This window comes from Cebidichthys violaceus, unplaced genomic scaffold (genome assembly GCF_023349555.1).
Source record: "Cebidichthys violaceus isolate CVI_PGR_0920_01 unplaced genomic scaffold, fCebVio1.0.p SCAF_55, whole genome shotgun sequence".
Classification (NCBI taxonomy): domain Eukaryota; kingdom Metazoa; phylum Chordata; class Actinopteri; order Perciformes; family Stichaeidae; genus Cebidichthys; species Cebidichthys violaceus.
The window spans coordinates 1,342,018-1,359,853 of record NW_027176761.1 but is presented as its reverse complement, the minus strand read 5'-3'; the positions used below and the strand labels follow the sequence as shown (position 1 = coordinate 1,359,853).

Here is a 17,836-nt window from a genome sequence, read left to right as displayed (position 1 = left end):
TATGAGAACTACACTTAATCTCTAAACTAGTATGGAACAAGAGACAGCAGCATTAGGTTAGCTTAGTATAAACATTTGAAGCAAGGGGAAACAGCCAGCCTGGCTCCGTTCAAAGGTAAGAACATTTGGCTAGCAGCACCTCTAAAGCTCACTAATTAACACACTGTATCTTGTTTGTTTATTTGGTATAAAAACTAAGAGAAAAACAAACAAGTTGCTGCTGCATCTGCTGCTGGCTGTAGCTTCATTTAGAGTACAGATATTAGAGTTCCCTCAGATAAGTGTATTTTCCAACTTGTCTTGTTGCTATGACCTGAGTTTTCTTCTGATTTACTCGAAATTGAAAATACTAATTGTGAATGATCATACTCCTTCGGCACAAATGAGATAACTAGACTGAAAAATGATCTAATTATTCAGTAATCAACAAACCATTTTTAAAAGAGTGGAGATGGATATGAATATCTACAAGTCGGGAATTGTACTACAGTGCATGGTTACATAAAAAGCACACATTTCCTTCCTAAATTAAGGTAGAGAAGGCTAATGATCGGAGGATTTCCTCCACCTGGTCTGGTAATCATCTATGACACAGATCTGTGATAAGCCTTTCACCGGATTGATCAGCAGAAACCTTGTTAACAGCCACTCTGGACAAATTAATTTACAACAATGTTGCACTAATGCTCCTTGATATCAGCGCACAGTGTTCTCAGAGTCCCATTTTCCCCTCCCACTGCAACTATTGTTGAAACGATTAGACTCAATCAAAACCATGCTGTAGTCCTGTAGGTGAATCCTTTGATAATACCAAAATACACTCTAAATCTAATCTAAATACTTGTAGAATGTTACATTTCCTAACAAAGGAGACTATCTGTGAGGGATTCTGCTCGGGGTAAAAAAAAAAAAAAAGAAAATCTGCTGCATTGATAATAACGTAAGTGTATATACTAGATTCACTTTCACACATTTACCCAGAGTGGACAGGTGGTCAGAAAGGCTGGCCTTCACCCACACGACCTAGGTTGTCAGCCAGCATCTGCTTAAGTGTCACTGAGCAAGACACTGACTTCCCGCCAGCTCCAGGCTGCCGTTCTGCAGCCGAGCTCGCCCTCTGACCTGACTCTGTCAGAGAAGCTGGGCCTCCCCGCGGGATTGTATTATTTATCTTAAGATGCAAAATTGCTCCTTCATCGTTGCGCTTCGTAACACGTATCGCCGTCGCTGCCGGGTCTTATCTCCACTCACTGCAAATATTAAACAGCGTAACAATTTCTTGCCTTTTTTTTTGTGACATTTATGTTAGATGTGACCATTTGTATTCATGTTGTATTCATTCAACACAAAGCAAACCAGAGAACAAGAGAGAGAAGTACAGTGGGAAGTGAATCTATTTAGTACTGATTTCTTATTAGATTGTCTGAGGAAATAGGGTTGACATATCTAGTAAAGATCTGGTCCCCCCCCACCCGATTTATTCTATAGAGTGCTGCAGGGATAACGTATTTTTGTAGGACAACTCCCCCGAAGTTAGCATCATACTGGTTCCAGCAACACAAAAACAATGGGATTTTTCCATTGGAAACATTGCCAAGCTTTTCCCCTTTATCTTTCAAACAGCTCCAGCAACACTGTTTTGAAATGTGCTGAATAGATACAAGTTTTTCTTACTTGCATGCTATTTCTAAAGGAATATGGGCTGGATAGAGAAAAGAAAAAAAACTAACTCTGAAGAGACCATCAACCACCCTGTGGCTGACAACTCATACTCCGGATTCATTAGTTTTAGCACCACACAGCAGCACTAAAGTAAAGTATCAACATGTATTCAATAAAGTACAACAGTGCTGCTGTCAGGTGAAAAGCTTGCTAGAGCATTGTGTGTGTGTGTGTGTGTATATATATAACTATATATATATATATAGTTATATATATATATAGACCCCAGGGCTGTAAGAGTTTCAGAACCAGTAAAAGAGGCTCCTATAGCGGATGTGACAGTTTCCAGAATTCACCTGACAGCCGTGGAATTATTGACGTGCCTGCAGTTATGCAAGGTCCAATGAATGTGATATTAAAACTGTGAAATTATTTCAACACAACAACAAGAACCCTTTAATCACCAATACCTTCATATGAATACATTAATACAATGGAGGACAATCATCTACATTTATGTTTAAAATGAAACAATTGGTTTGGTCCTGTAAATTGTGTTAACACAAAGCAACTTACCACCTTATATTTAACCACGGGTAGGTTTAGAGGTTTGCGTTTTCCTTAATTTGTTTTCAATGAATCCCCTAATACTGCATAGCGTGTTTATTGTCATATTAATGTCCAACTGTGGTAATGACAAATGTGCTGCTTTGGTAAACAAGGTCAATGGATAACTATAAATGACTGTGATCAGTTGTGTGTATTAGAAGGTTAGATTTACTGTCTGTATGAAAACAGCCTTGTGTGTGTGTGTGTGTGTGTGTGTGTTTGTGTGTGTGCGTCCCGATTATTGACACTCTCCCCTTTCCTCTCTCCCTCTCTCTCCCACGCAGGCCTACAGCTCCATCCTGGTTGTCATGGTGATTCTGCTCAACATTGGAGTGGCTATTTTGTTTATCCACTTTTTTATTTAAAGACAGCACCGCTTTCAGAGTCAGCCTATCTATGCTACAAGAACTATACATTTCATGTGAGTATTACGACGAAAACCTGCAGCCCCCCCTTTTCGTGTTCCCCGGCGGGAGGACTGCTACCGGCTGAGGGAAGACGAGGACCGAGGAGGGCTCCACCGATATTTGGGCTAAAGGTAACCTACTCGTGGCTAACCTCGGCTAAGCTTGGTCCAGCCGTCGGGAAAGAGATGCTGGAGTGCATAGTGAAGTGGACAATAGAGGGGGTAAACCAGTCCTGGACTGTGAGGAGGCGATATAGTCCAGAAAGTGGACTTAAGTGAGCTCCAACAGCTCCGCATAAAGACTCAAGTGGGCTGAACCGGTCTGATCCCCGGGCCTTGAGAGCTGCAGCTGGCATTACAGCGAGATGTCTGCTTCCACTGTCTGCAGACAGGACTGACAGACAGACTTTTTTTTTTTTTTCATCTTCAAATCCTAGTTTTCAACAGATTTGTAACTTACAATTTATTTATTAACATTTTTTTTCTCTCATGTACAATATGTTGATGGATATATTCTTTATTTTGTAACCCTCCAGCCCTCTTTATATAACTCCTGCCTTTTTGGTTCCTCCGCCTGGCCCGGGTGTTGTTACCGATGGTTCAAAGTGTGTGTCCGTGTGTGTGTGTGTGTGTGTGTTGCTTTCACCACATCCGTCTCATTCATCCGTCCCCGCGCTCTGATATCTATCTCCTCTCATTCTCCATCACATGGATCACATGCTGTGCGCGTGTTTAAAATGGGTTTATTTCTGCAGAATGTGAGCGTTTATTCTGCATCCACTGGAGCCAAGCCTGTATGTGTAACACCAGAAATATGGCTTCGGAAGGCAATGTCATACTGATAAATCAGTGTCTCAACATTGCTTCTGTCAAACACATTACCTGAAGACAGCGGCAACATCTTTTATACTATACTTGCAAGATGTCTGAAAAAACTAAAAAAAGTACTAGTCGTCACCCGCCTTGCTTTTGTTGATAAAAGTACAAAAATGCATGCATTTGTACTGTAATATCTTAGTCATGAGTTGAATCTGAAAGCAAGAAGAAGAAGAAGAATAAGAACGCTTCAAAAGCCCATGTGACGTGCTGCGTTTTGATTGGAGCAGTGTCTGGAGAGGAGGCTGTTTGGTACCCATCGTGATTCTGGCACAAAACAGCCGAGTCAAAAGAAATGTTCTTACGGGCTGTGATTGGTCTTTGCTGGGTTAAATGAAACCGATCGCAGCCCCCACATGGGGCTGAGTGATGCTCCGAGCGGCAGGAACTAAGGTATAGGCAGGTATAGGTTGTGGCGTGGTAGCGAGGATCAAAGTCAGGATTTAACCGCCTCCGTTCATCAGCTTCTCCTCCAACGACCCCAGACCCTCAGTGACAGACAGACAGACAGACATAAACAATAGTCAAAATTAGTTTTTATAGTCAAGTGAATGACACCGGGTTTGTTTGTGTGTGTGTGTGTGTGTGTGTGTGTGTGTGTGTGTGTCTCATACCAACCAGCCTGTGTCTGTTTGCAATGCGCGCCCATGATCGCTCATCGGACTGTGTGAACATGTGCGCGCATCATCCTCCTCCTCCCTCCACGTGATGCTGACGGGATGGCCGAGCATGTTGCCATCGGTAACAACTTCCAGCGGGGCAGAGAGGTTCGCTGTTGTTTTTCCTGTCCGACGCAGCGTTCCTTTAAACTATACGGACTGGAACCCAAACTTGGCTATTGGCTCATTTCTGGTGTTGGTCCCCCCCCCCATATTATTACAAGAGTACAGTCTAACGTGCCTGCACCGCGAGAGGCAGAACAATGTATTTTCGTTTAATTTTTTTGGTCCCAGACTGAAAAAAGGTTCAAGAAGCTCTGCTGTATGCCATCAGCCTGGTGACGATGCCCTGCGTCACCCTGTTAGTCCGCAGCATGCTACAGCATGCCAAGCTCTCTCTATAGTTTGACTCTCTTCTTTCTTTCTTTCTCTCTCTCTTTCTTTCTTTCTTTATGTTTCTGGGAATTACTCTGTTTTGTTTTTGAGTTTTGTGGAGAAAATAATGAAAAGTGTTTAAAAGAAAGTGACTCTTGGCTCTTGTGTTTTTTAAAATCTTTTTACCTTTCTTCGTATTGCTGTGTTGCATCTTCACAGTTAGTGTGTGTGTGTGTGTGTGTGTGTGTGTGTGTGTGTGTGTGTGTGTGTGTGTCAGGCAGCATCCCTAATGCAGAGAGGGAGTGGCACGGGCCTGGTTAGGAGGGAGGGGTGCGGTTACTATAGCAACTTTAACTGAATTTTCCTCCGTCAGTGGAGGGGCGTGGTCTTTGTTGGGGGGGCGGGGTTTACCGCTCGAGACCAATGTTCTCAGTGAGAGTGAGGATGGGGGGACAGGAGAAACTAGAGAAGAAGGGCGGGTTTGGGAAAAAGAGGGGTAAGACGTGGTAGAACAAGTACTTCTGCGTTTATTCAACAATTAAACATGTTTTGGGGGGGATGTTTCCATCATCTATGACGAAGCATGGTCAGGTGTACCGATGGATGCAACACCACATCCATCAGCAAGTGTCCTGCATCAGGTTTCAACACGGACATCTGCTGCCATCTTCTGGTCCTCGATGTAAATTACATAACAACAGCACCCAGGGTCTCCCTTGATTCGCAAAGAGGACTGAACTATGAAGATACTGTTTAACTGGTATGGATCATTGCTGCTGCCACCCAAGACATAACGTATTTGAATCATTACAGGGGCTTTAGTGACTCACCAGCCGGACTTCCATCCTCTTGGCAAAACTATATTTCAACAGAATTATTTTACCCGTTGATACTCATCACTAGTACTTATTAATGACAACTCTGGTAGTAATACTAGTTCTTAAATATTGTGTATGTATATGTTTGTAATTGTAATAGTCAGTGGTAAACGTCCTGGTACTCTAATAAGATTATTTTTTTAAGCTAAAGTACCTTTGCTGCCTCATCTGAATATCCTAGCTTCTCTCTAAAACTCAAAAAGTAACAGGACTAAAAGTAATAACTGAAATAGTGGTTGGGTGTATATCATAGCTTCCATACTAAATAGATTACATAGCATCAGTTTAACGTGTAGGCCTGTCTGGTACTTTAAAGCTCCAGTAATAAAGCTGAGATATGTATGAGCGCATGAGAAAAAGATGTGCTATAGCGAGGCAGCGGATATCCCTCTGAGCCAATCACGAGAGAGGCCTCACGTGCAGACTGGACTCGCAGCCAATCAGAGAAGACATTTCGGTAAGGTGGGCTGGTCTCGCTGCTAACGTTAATGCTATACACAGCTGTTTTTTTCCTCGATTTCGAGACTCATGGCAGAATGCAGGGAGCGCAGAACAACATGTTGCACTAAATTCATTCACGGACCCCCGAACAGTCGTTTTGAGTTTTTTTGTTTACTCCACAGCGGCAGTTGTTAAAGTAATGTCTCGGAAATGTTTTAATATTATTTTTCAACGGCAGCAGCAGTAGTTTCATGCCACACTAGTTCTGTAAACTTAAACCTAGCATAAACTTGTTAGCGGTTCGGGGACTCTGTCGCTTGGGCTTCAGCCGACTGCTCCTCACGCACATTTGAGGAAAACCATGACGACGGAGGACCAACGTTACAGGAAGGAATTGTTGTGCCGCGTGGGACAGCAGAGCGGGGCGGCTCCGGTCACAAAGTCTCTCCGTGAGCGTCTCCTTGAATGGGGCGGTGTGTTTTGATCCGCTCTGCCATCCTGCAAAAAGTACCGTCGGGGGAGGAGGGCGGGGGGGGGGCAGCGGTCCGACCGGCGGAGAGGGACTCCTGGCTGCCGGGGCTGCGGGCTGAACACAAAGCCAGACCACTTTGGATTCATATTTGGCGAGATTATGGTTCGGAAAAGGCCTGCCGCTTCGCCGCTGGTTCTCCAACAAAGGAAATACCTGTAGCATCTCTCACTTCAGCGCTGGGGCCGCCGCACGAACACGGCGTCAGTCGCTAGTTGGTGAAAGTTGACAAGTTAGCTCTCGACTTGGCCAACTCGAGAGTAGCGCTCCAGCGCAATTACGCGCGCGCACGCACGCATACACGCGCGCTCCCTTTGTTGTGAAGTTTACTCTCCGTTGAAAGTCTGCCGTTTCAATTGCACGCATTTGTCAAACCCCCCCTCGGCTCGAGTTCCGTTGGGAGTGGATGTGTGAGGATGGTGGAGAGCCGGAGCAGCGTCCAGAGGGAGGGGGTGTACCGCTGGTTCTCCTCCCTCACCTCCGCCCAGAGAGCCGAGTTCCTGTGCGGCCTCCTGGACCTCTGCGTCCCCATCGAGCTCCGCTTCCTCGGCTCCTGCCTGGAGGACTTGGCCCGCAAGGACTACCACTCCCTCCGGGATGCGGAGATCAAAGCCAACAACCCCGCCGACCTGTCGGGTCTCACCAACATCACGGACGAGGTGGTGCGCAGCAAGCTGCTGGTGTCCCTCGCATTACTCGGCGCGGACAACCGGGAGGCGGCGGGGGTCCTGTACCGGACTCTGACTCACATAGACACGGTGATCAATAACTACGGCTTGGCGCTGAACGATGGAAGGACCGAGGAGCAGTTTCTGTTGCTCTTCACCATGGCCTCTCACCACCCGGCCTTCAGCTTCCACCAGAAGCAGGTGCTGAGGCAGCAGCTCGGCCAGATCCAGGACATCCTGCAGGTGAGAGGGACGCTCCAAGGGAAAAGCCTCCAGAGAGTGCACGGTTATCAGGAGCAGGGGTAATATAAATATCATTTGGAAAAAAAAAGAACCCCTATTCGGTCACTTTCAAGTGAATAAAATGTGCTTGGAATCATTTCAATAATTTATTTATGCTAGTACAGTAAAGTGTAGAAAATACTTGGATGCTTCAAAACACAACACAGACTATGAAATTGAATCACTTGCCAAATTCTATGTCAATGGATCGGTAAGAAGCTTTTATTCTAGTACATACTGAGTTTATTTCATGGGAATAAGTGCCACTTTCTCAACATTTAGATCTGACACACAGAACTTATGCGAATTTGTTTACGGACACAGACTGTATGGTGATAAAAAGTCTCAAATTTCGACGTGTATTCATGTACCGGCTCCAAAAGTCTCATGAGTGTGAATGACATAAACAAAAAAAAACAACAGGTAGTGAAAGTTCCACTCCATGGCTGTCTGAGAACATGTGGTTACCCACTGTGGGAACAAAAAGGTGACATGAAAGAGCTCATAAAGCAGGCGAGATGACCGCATGGCGAACATGCTGCAGGATGTTCCTCTGCCGTGAATCCTCATCTCTCTGACAAGGTGTCCGCTCGGGGATAGTCCCGTAAATTCAGAGCACTGGGAGTTGTCAACCAGTGCTGGGCTGCTTCTTGAGTTATCACCAGGTCCACCCATCCATCAGGCCCCGGGGCCACAGGTGAGGGTTTTTCACTCGCTCAGAGGAAAGGAAAAGTAGCCCGTAGCAGGTGAAACACGAGGTAATTTCAGGCTTTTCTCAGCCCTGGCAGAGGAAATATGTTACAGCACACTGACATGTTAACTACACACCAAAATTACAGGTGAGACGTAGTCAATGACAGGCTGCCAGTTGACACAACAGACCTCAGCCATGTGTCACTCAGAACAAAGCACACTACAAGAGCAAAATAACCATTTTCCTTTGATAGTTCAAAAAACATACTTATGGGTTCTTTATATGATACTCAGAGGATTAAAATAGCCTCAAACAACTATTTGCTACATAAAGATAGAGTAGAGTAATGTGTAACTGAGCAGAGAATGAAGTGCCTCCCCCTCTGTGTGTGTTTTTATCCAAGCTCCTCTGTGCTTTAACATAGCAGGGCTGGTCTGATGTGATTTTAGTGCATGTGAGCGTGCACGACTGGTTAGCTCATGACCGTAGCTCTGCGCTGCTCTAATAAGGTGGTAACAGCTGATAACGCCACCCTGACCGATTGGCGTTGTGGGCGCCAGCACTGTTGGCGCTGTCAGCACCGTTTGCCGTTGTTTGCACCTTTAGCGCTGTAAGCCCGGCTAGCTGCAAGCTGCCGGCTAAAACACAATTTTTGCTCCCCACATCCGTCAGGGTAGCAAGAGTCTACGCGGCCAAAGTGACGTCACACCATCAGACGCGGCCCTTGGCGGGGTTTCCGTGCGGCATGTTTTCGTTCGCCTGTCCATGCACATCCAAACATTTTCTAACTGCGCCCACGCGTAAGGGTGTGGGAAATGGAAAACTTTGAGGAGCTTTGTTCCTAACATAGTGTAATGACAGAAGCATTGGAGAAATAAAAAGGCAGTCAGGGAGGTTCTATTATACCCAAATAGGATTTTTAGCAACAAATTTGTTTCTTTTAAGGTTAAAGCTGGGATGGGTTTTAAATATATTTGTATAAACTCTAATCACATCCCGACAGCGATCAATAGGTTAAATTCTCTGATAATAAATAAATAAATCCGTATCTGTGGCTGTCGCTGGACTCTAATGAGCTCGTCCAATCATTTTACTCTGACCGAATGTCCTACCTGCCTGCTTTACATTACATTACATTACAGTCATTTAGCAGACGCTTTTATCCAAAGCGACTTACAATAAGTGCATCAACATTGGTAATCAAAAGAACTACTAGTCACCAGTGGTTCCTCTTCACACATTGCTCTTCACCGGAGTCTTCCACAAGCTGCTGGCTTTACAGCTGTGAGTGCTAACAATAGACATGTTCATTGTTTACATTTATTAGGATCATTTTGGAGGACTGTCTTTGGAAGGAGGCCTGACGGAAGACGGTCAGTGTTGCCGTCTTAGCGACTTTCTTGCTAGATTAGAAACTTTTAGAGCTAGAGCTGCTAGCTACTTTGATTGGAAAAGAGTTGGCAACACAAGAGTTCGATAATTAAAAAAAAAAGTACTCTTGCTGGTTTCTCCAATGTTTCCTACCCAAGCTGTAAGTGACACTCTGTGAAATCCAGTGGCGGGCAGTGCATTTTATATCTGGGCCTTCTGTGCTGTCCTACTACAGTTGAATTACCTCCTAATAACCTCATTATGACTCCACAGCTACGGGTTATTATTTGTTTTGTGTAAAAGCCACATATTCACATAACATTGCAACATTTGACAAGTGAAATAAAATGTTACATGAAGCTCAACACCTACAAAACACGAGATACATGAATCCGTGCATTAACGGACAATACATATAGTCAAAATCAATGTAATTAACACAATGACAAGAACAAATTCGTAAGAACCAGTCACATATATTTATATGACAACAAAAGCATGACACATCAATCCAGCAAACCTGCAGTGGATCCACGCATTCCACCACACAAGAGCACGAGTCATTCAAATATTATTCATAAAAACGACACGATAGACAAATGAACAGTAGTAACGTAAAAACAAACACAGTTTGTCACTCACCGAATGCTGTTCACTTAAAGACAAAGTCCATCCTCCTTCCTTTGTTGACAAAGAGTTTAATTCCACGGTTGTACAGTACATCGGTTCAGTTCCAGTAAGAAGTCTTCTTCATGGACGCCAGTGATGACAGTTGAAACTCCTCAGTTGTATTCTCCAACTAACTTCTGCCAGCTTCCTTAAATTTCACATTAGTCACGCACTCGCCCACTGACCAATCACGGCTCACGTTAATGCAGTTAGGAGGCTACCTCGGTACCACTGGCACGTCAAAGAATACGGCCAACATGTCAAACTACAGATCTGATTGGTTGAAGACTGTGACAATCAACAATATTGTCCCCATTTACTTAAACTGCAAAGGCTCTCTAGCGGGCATCGGGCCTCTTCTTACATAGAGAAATAGAGGCTAAATCTGACTGGATAAAAGCTCTCCTTAAAACAAGCTGTGCTGGAAGCAGCGCTGCAGGCTGGAAGCAGAGCAACAGAGGAAGACCGGAGCTGTGCAATGAGAAAATAAGCTAATGGGAAATTATAATACATGTAGTGTATTTGTGAAAAATTATGAAATTATAAGATAGCTATAACTTTGTGATTCTGTTTAGGCCAGCAGAGAAGGCTTAGCTGGCCCTGACGGCCCACCACTGGTGAAATCCATGCTTGTGTCATCTGTCGCTACAAGTGGGGCGTACAGGACAGCAAAATACCTTTTTATCACTCGCGATGAAAAAGACTTGAGATAAGTAGAAAGTGAGATGACCCATCTTTCTCTGGCCTTGTTTCCCATTTTGCATGTTGCAGGTGAGCAAGGGAGGAGGAGGAGGAGGAGGAGGAGGAGGAGAGGCTCAAGCAGCAGGCTCTGGCGGGGATCGTCACTCTCAGCCACATCACCACTATCCCCATCAGACCGGGTCCCTGCCACTGGCCTCATCGGCCCCCGCTGCCTGCTCCCCGCCCGACACCAGCGCCGCCTGCCAACCCTGCCAACCCTGCCAACCCTGCCACACACACTGCACCTGCTGGCACAAGGTAGGGAGCAAAACGCCGTCTCACGCCGGCTCATCGGTCCTGTGTGTCGTTGCCTTTCAACCGTCAGTTTTTTGCAAAATTGGTGAGTCATGGTTTCTTCTTGAAACGCGTGATGGTGCAAACGGGTGGTGTCACAATATGATCATTTATGAGAGTAGTATGAGTGATACTACAGTGTTATGACTGATTTATGCAGTCATATGAATGGTTTCATCAGCGTTTTATTATTTATTTAAACAAAAAGCCACACCGTCTGCCTCTGGCGGCAGATTTGTGGTGGTGTGTTCACGTTGTGCCGCTTGGCACCATCCAGACAACGATATGATTTCCTGAAGAACCATCTTTCCTTTTTTTAAAGGAATGCGTCACCCTTAAAATGACCATTTGTGTATCCATTACTCAGCCCGTTTTACCTTGAATTCTTGAATAATACTTTGTTTTTCTCGCATGCCTTCATGGTAAATCCAGAAATGGAGAAAGGTTTTGATAAATTGAAGTAAATGGGGGCTCAGCAAAACTATATTAAATAAAATGTGTTTACATACTCTCACACAACTCGTGCCGTATAATCTCATTTATCCAGTCGTATGCTCACTACTTCACAAACACATGCTTCTTCACTAAAACCTGACTAAATTATTTTAAATTAGAATTATTTTGCGAAAGTCCATGGGTTTGGGAATTACTGAGCATAATGAGACTTCATATACTTCAATTCATCAAGACCTTTCACTCTTTTTGGATTCTTCGTTCACCTCGGATGCGTTCAAGAAAACCAAAGTTTCCTTCAAGAATTCGAGGTAACACGAGATGAGTAATTGATGTACAAATAGTCATTTTGCATTCCTTTAAGACGCTGTTGTCATGCTTCCCTGTGATTGGCTCTGCTGTTTCAGAGCGATGAGACCACTAATGTGACTGGCTGATGATCACCACACCCTCCAATTTACATTCCACCTATTTAACTATTGTTTTGAGGCTGTTAGCTAGCTAAATCACTAGCAGGTCATTGTGGCCGAACGTTCCACATTATTCAACAACTACACTCTGCTGATGCTAGCTGTCACGCCAGCTACATGTGTTGGCAATTGCGAGTTATGTGCACAGCAAGATAAGGTAAGCTGACAGGTTGTGATAGATGATTAGAAGCTAAATTAAGTAAATTAAAAGTTATTCTCTATTAGAAAAAGAGAGTCACTTCTTGTTACTTTGAGTTTTGCCAGTGTAGAGCTAACACACACACACCAGGTGTTTTGAGTTTTTCTGAACTGGCTACAGATTGAACAGCTGTTGCATAATATCAATTAGGAAAACAAACTGTTTACTTAATTATCTGGAGAAACATTATATTGAGGATTTATTTTAGGCACTATCTTCTTCTACACTAAATGTGCAACTGAGACACCGTGAAACAGCTCACTTCTACTTATCCCAGCTCAGTTTGCTTTGGTTTGCAACAAGATCAGTGTCAACCATAAAAGTCTAAATATTTATAATAAAGGCAAAGAGGACAGGGACAAAAAGACTGTATGTGGTCCCTCTGTTGCGATGAAAATCATGAGATCATAGGGGGAAGGGAGACATGGGGATTTCCCAATGATGCAGGGAGCTAAGTGGCTCATTAAACCTCTGTTACAATCACATCTGGGATCAACTTGCCCAGAGCCAATTAGGGATAATTCAGTCATGAATCAGGACAGAGAGAATCGTGGAAGGAGTAAGACACTGATCTGAGTCCATCGATGCGAGCGAGATTGAGAGCGACGGGAAAAGAAAAGTTAAAGAAGCATAAGGTTGGGTATTTTGTTCCTCTCTTTGCTCACACAGACGTAGACGCACACACAGAGGCAGGCAGGAATACTGTCTGAACGTGTGTGAGCAGCGAAGGGAAAGTACCCGGCTCAGAGTGGAGCGTTTGTATTTAGTGTTTTGTTGCCCTTGGCTCCTGCTTAGTGCAGGTCAGCACATTTCTCTATGCTGAAATCAACCCTCTGTGGTGTGTGTGTGTGTGTGTGTGTGTGTGTGTGTGTGTGTGTGTGTGTGTGTGTGTGTGTGTGTGTGTGTGTGTGTGTGTGTGTATGTGTGTGTGTGTGTGTGTGTCTCCAGTGAATCCCCAGGAAGTTATAAATGCTCTCTCTCTCTCTCTCTCTCTCTCTCTCTGTGGCTCTCCTTCCTTCCCTCAGAGCTCTGAAGGGTATGACAGGGTTTCATTGTAAACCAGAGCAGTCACATACATTATCTACAGCAGAGCAGCTTTTAGCCAGGCCTACTGTCACCTACTGCATATATACATATATATATGTATATATGATGTATATATGTGTGTGTGTGTGTGTGTGTGTGTGTGTGTGTGTGTGTGACACAATAGCTTTCAATCTGTGTGTATCTCTACTGTAGCAGGGTTAGCATTAGCCCAAATGGAGACCGGCAACAATCTCTTAAAAGTTGCTTCAATCAGTATTTTTATACCAACAACGGATTAAATGATTACGTATAATGTCTATAACGTCTTGTGAGCGCATTGTTTTTGTTTTTTACATCCACAACTTTTGGCTCACTCTCACAGCTCTCATCAGCGTCATTTACAGATGTGGCAGGCTGGAAAAAGCTTCGATTAACCCACTGCCCAGCACCAAATGGCATTCAGACAAAGTTAGCGATTAGCTGGTGAACATAGTGAAGTATTTAACAGCTAACGAGTCAGATATTTGACTAATGGACTTTTTTGGCTGTTCAAAAAAACAACAACGCAGCTACAGATGACTGTTTCCCCGTGTCTGTATGACGGACGCCATGCTCGACTCGGTCAGAAGAGCCCCGAAGCCCCGCTGCTGCAAAGAGTGCTATTGCTTGTTTATTCAAAGTTCATTAATACTGAACGTGTCACATTTTCAAAATTGCACCCTCTTCCACACCCTTGGGTCCCCAGCAGAACACCCACCAAGTGTGACGTAGTTCGGATGAACCGTTCTGGAGATATGCAAAGAAAAACACGCGTAGTAGAAATACCACAATGTCAATTTAGGCCCCGCATGCATGACAATTTGCTTTAAAAGATAAACCTATTATTATTATTAATGATGCATTAAAGCAAGACTCATCTTATAATGACTAAGTGCGCCCCATTGAGCAAGGGTGCCTTTTATTTCTTACCATGTGTTTGTTCTTAAACATCTAAGCAGTATTTAGCTTGTGGTGGAGCTAGTTTTGGGTACTATTGGGTTATTGCATAATGTTTCACAAGCTCATCGTAGGTTTAATCTACAAAGCAACGCAGCTGTAAGATAAATGTAGTATTTCAAAAGTACAATATTTCCCTCTAAACTAGAGTCGAGTAAGGGTATAAAGTAGCATGAAACATAAATACTCATTAAAGTCACAATTCCGCAAAACAATCCTTAAGTGCATTTGAGAAAACCCACTGCGCATAAGACAGACCGGCCACTCCAGTCTGATCTCCCCTCAGGATTTTAAGTCAACTCGCATGAGCTTATTTTAACACGAAGCAGCTGGACGCCGAGTCACTCCAGAGGAAAAATAGTTGAATTAGATTTTCGCAACAGTGCAGCGGCATAAACAACACGATACAGTACACTGGCCACATCTGTTGGGCCTGTGCAAACCTGCATAATCACCCTATTATATGAGTGCTTTATATGTCTATAAAACACTGTCAGAATTAACAACAGTTATGCTGGCTGTTGTAGGAGAGGGAGGAGGAGTTGTTGTCAGCACACAGTCTGTGTTTTATAGTTTTCGGTTTTCTGTACTGCCACTAGCAGCGTTCGGGGGGATTCACATGCTCTCCTACTTATCTAGAACATCTCTTCATTTCATTCCCACACTCCTCGTTTGTCCGTTCAGTTCCTCGTAATCCTTCCTCGCTGATTCACGTGAGCTGCTTTTACTTCATGTACTAACAGTGTGACAGAGAGTCGGACTCTCCCTCCCCTCGCACTAACCGTCTGCAGACGGAGCAGAGAGCTGGCAGGTCGGGCGAGCAACATGCGGATGTGGCAGTAGCACACTTAATTGTTTTCAGATTTACGCTGCGTGTGTTTTCTGGTTGCAACAGGCAATGGCACATGTTGAGTTCTCCCTCTGAGAAGTAAAAGAGCTGCACACTAATAACCGCAATGTAATCTTTCATTTTTGTTCACATGAATCAGCATTTCGAGGGGCTTTCCAGTTGAACTGTATTACAAGTCACAAACTTTATTTAAAAGACGAGTAGATACAAACACACTGCATCTACGAACTGATTTTAAACATAGCGATACGTTCCAATAAAGTATAGTAATTTAATAATAAATATACCAAACTTGTTTAATTCAATAGGATAATGATACTTTTTGAGACCTATACTGATCATACTATACTACAAACCAATTTCCCCCTGGGGATAAATAAAGTAGACATCTATCTATCTATCATTTGTTAAATGGGTGTGTGTGTGTATTTTTCATAATAATGGTCATTTTCAGAAGGAGAAAAAAAACGTACTCCCAAAGGGAAATCACATGACACAGTAATAACAAATCTATTACAAAATCAAATCGGAGTTCAAGTAATTGTACCATTAACTCACATTTTTAGAGAAATACTGTTTGAATAATAAGCCTTGTTACTCGTGTTGCTCGTGGCATTATTTCTCAGAAATGGTGCATTTGGCTGTATTTATGCTCTACAGAGGAAGAATAGCATCACACCAGGCTGCGTTGTCTTTCCAGCATTCTGTCACACGTTTGACGTGGAAGTATGTGCGCCAGGTTCTGATGTCACATTGGTTTCCACAGTCATGTGACACGGGCCAGCTAAATGTGTCGAAGCTGTTTTGGAACAAATATTATGCAAAAGTAGTGAAAATGTTTGCAAGTGATGCAACCACCCACGTTTGTATTTATTGTCTATATGTTTTCAAAGGAATTAATACCAAATGAGTAGCCTGTGAGTGTCAAAGTATCGAGTCATATTTAAGTCATACAAACTGTGTTGTTTGCCTTAAAGACAACTTGTGGTACAGGATTGCCATGTTAATGCTTTGGTTTCAGTAATTAATCAGAGATTAAAAACATGTTTGTAACAATACCAATTTTTTTCATCTGCCTTTTTGCTTCTTGATTCTTTTTTGTCCACTTGGAGGTAGCACAACAAGCTGTAAACACAACAAATATTATCACCTCATACAGTAAGTTGATATGATTAATTTTTTAGCAAACAGTTGGTTATTTACACATCCAGCAGACACGCAGCGGACTAAGCAAACAGACCCACCAAGTGATTTTATGATGTGATTTCAAAGGCTTAATAACTAATAAATCCATCTAGAGTTCATGAACTGTTCAGCAAGGGATCTTAAAATCGATCTGTATATCATTATATCTATCTATACACTGTGTATATAGATTTATATACTGTGTGTGTATATATATATATATATATATATATAGAGAGAGAGAGAGAGAGAGAGAGAGAGAGAGAGCTATATATGGTAATACCTAAGTGCATTGGCACAAGTGCAGGGATTTTTCCTTATCAATCAGACAGTCAGTCAGACAGTCAGTCAATACCTTCTAGAATATCCCCGTACAAGACACTACTTCTTTGTGCCGTAGCTACATGTTTATCATTATTCATAACATGCTGTATAAAACTAATTTGTAAAAAGCCAGTTAAACCTAAGAACTAAAACGCAACAATGTGTAATTTTTTTCTCCTGGTCCGGTTCGAATGACCCAAAACTACAGGTGTGAAAACTACTAATTGAAGGAGAAGTTATAGGAAAGTACATGCAATTGAAGTTATAGGAAAGTACATGCAACACCTCAGTTCCTGAGGTGTTGTTGAGCAAAGCACTTCAATCCCAATTTCATTCTGAGCATCAGTTCAGTAACAGCAACAGTGGAAAAAATAAATCAAAAAGTGTGTGTGTTTGGATGTCAACTGTTTCTCCCTACAACGTTGCTATAAATAAGAGCTCCCTCTCAGAGGACGAGGCTGGTTAAGTAGCGGTTTGTGTTAGCACCGAGCCAGTCCTGGAGAGAGCGTTGCTCAGTGTTCAGGTTGGTTCAGGCTGTGACAACACGCAGAATTCCCTCTGTGCTTTTTAGTAGTCGACCCACCTGTGAGCGAATACATAGCACCTTGAGGTCACCGTTATATCGGTATCGCACATGCTCCAGTGTGCAAACAAGCCGTCCTCGGGGCTGAGGAGTTAACGCTGTATCTACTTGACCTCTGCTCTGTGGTTTTAACCTCCCTTTTACTGAATGCTCTCTCACCCCTGCTCTCCAGAGCCAGACCAGAGAGGCTGGCACAGTCTCAGGGGTCACCGTGGGGCAACGAGACCGAGCGGTCAGCCAGGAGCTCACCCCTCCTCACCCGGACCTCCCTCCCCCTCCCCCTCCTCCACCACCACCTCCTCCTCATCTGCCTCCTCCTCTACCTGCTGGGCAGGTCCAGGATGCAGCAGCACCAACCAAGAACCACACCAAAAGTACTTTCTACTTTTTCTTCAATCTAATTGTCTCTCTGTCTGACTTACTGTGTGTGTGTGTGTGTGTGTGTGTGTGTGTGTGTGTGTGTGTGTGTGTGTGTGTGTGTGTGTGTGTGTGTGTGACCTCACTTCCAGCCTCCGTCTGTGCATGTCGGCATTAAGCGTGTGTGTCAAGTTATACAACAAGTTAAGACCCATTGAACAAGATGTGGCATGCTGGCA

General features: G+C 43.6%; 2 protein-coding genes across 2 annotated transcripts in view; both read left to right on the top strand.

Moving 5' to 3' along the window:
* jph3b (junctophilin 3b) overlaps positions 1–4,718 on the top strand; it is a 41,444-nt gene extending 36,726 nt beyond the window's left edge. Inside the window, exon 6 of the mRNA XM_068731966.1 lies at positions 2,556–4,718. Within this exon, the coding sequence (XP_068588067.1) occupies positions 2,556–2,636 (81 nt within the window). The 3' untranslated portion in view covers positions 2,637–4,718. The remainder of the gene's footprint in view (positions 1–2,555) is intronic.
* A 1,771-nt stretch (positions 4,719–6,489) lies between these two features.
* The window catches only part of zcchc14 (zinc finger, CCHC domain containing 14), a 32,860-nt gene continuing 21,513 nt past the window's right edge, over positions 6,490–17,836 (top strand). Inside the window, exons 1-3 of the mRNA XM_068731941.1 lie at positions 6,490–7,346; positions 10,891–11,118; positions 17,413–17,614. Coding sequence (XP_068588042.1) covers positions 6,852–7,346; positions 10,891–11,118; positions 17,413–17,614 — 925 coding nt within the window. The 5' untranslated portion in view covers positions 6,490–6,851. The remainder of the gene's footprint in view (positions 7,347–10,890; positions 11,119–17,412; positions 17,615–17,836) is intronic.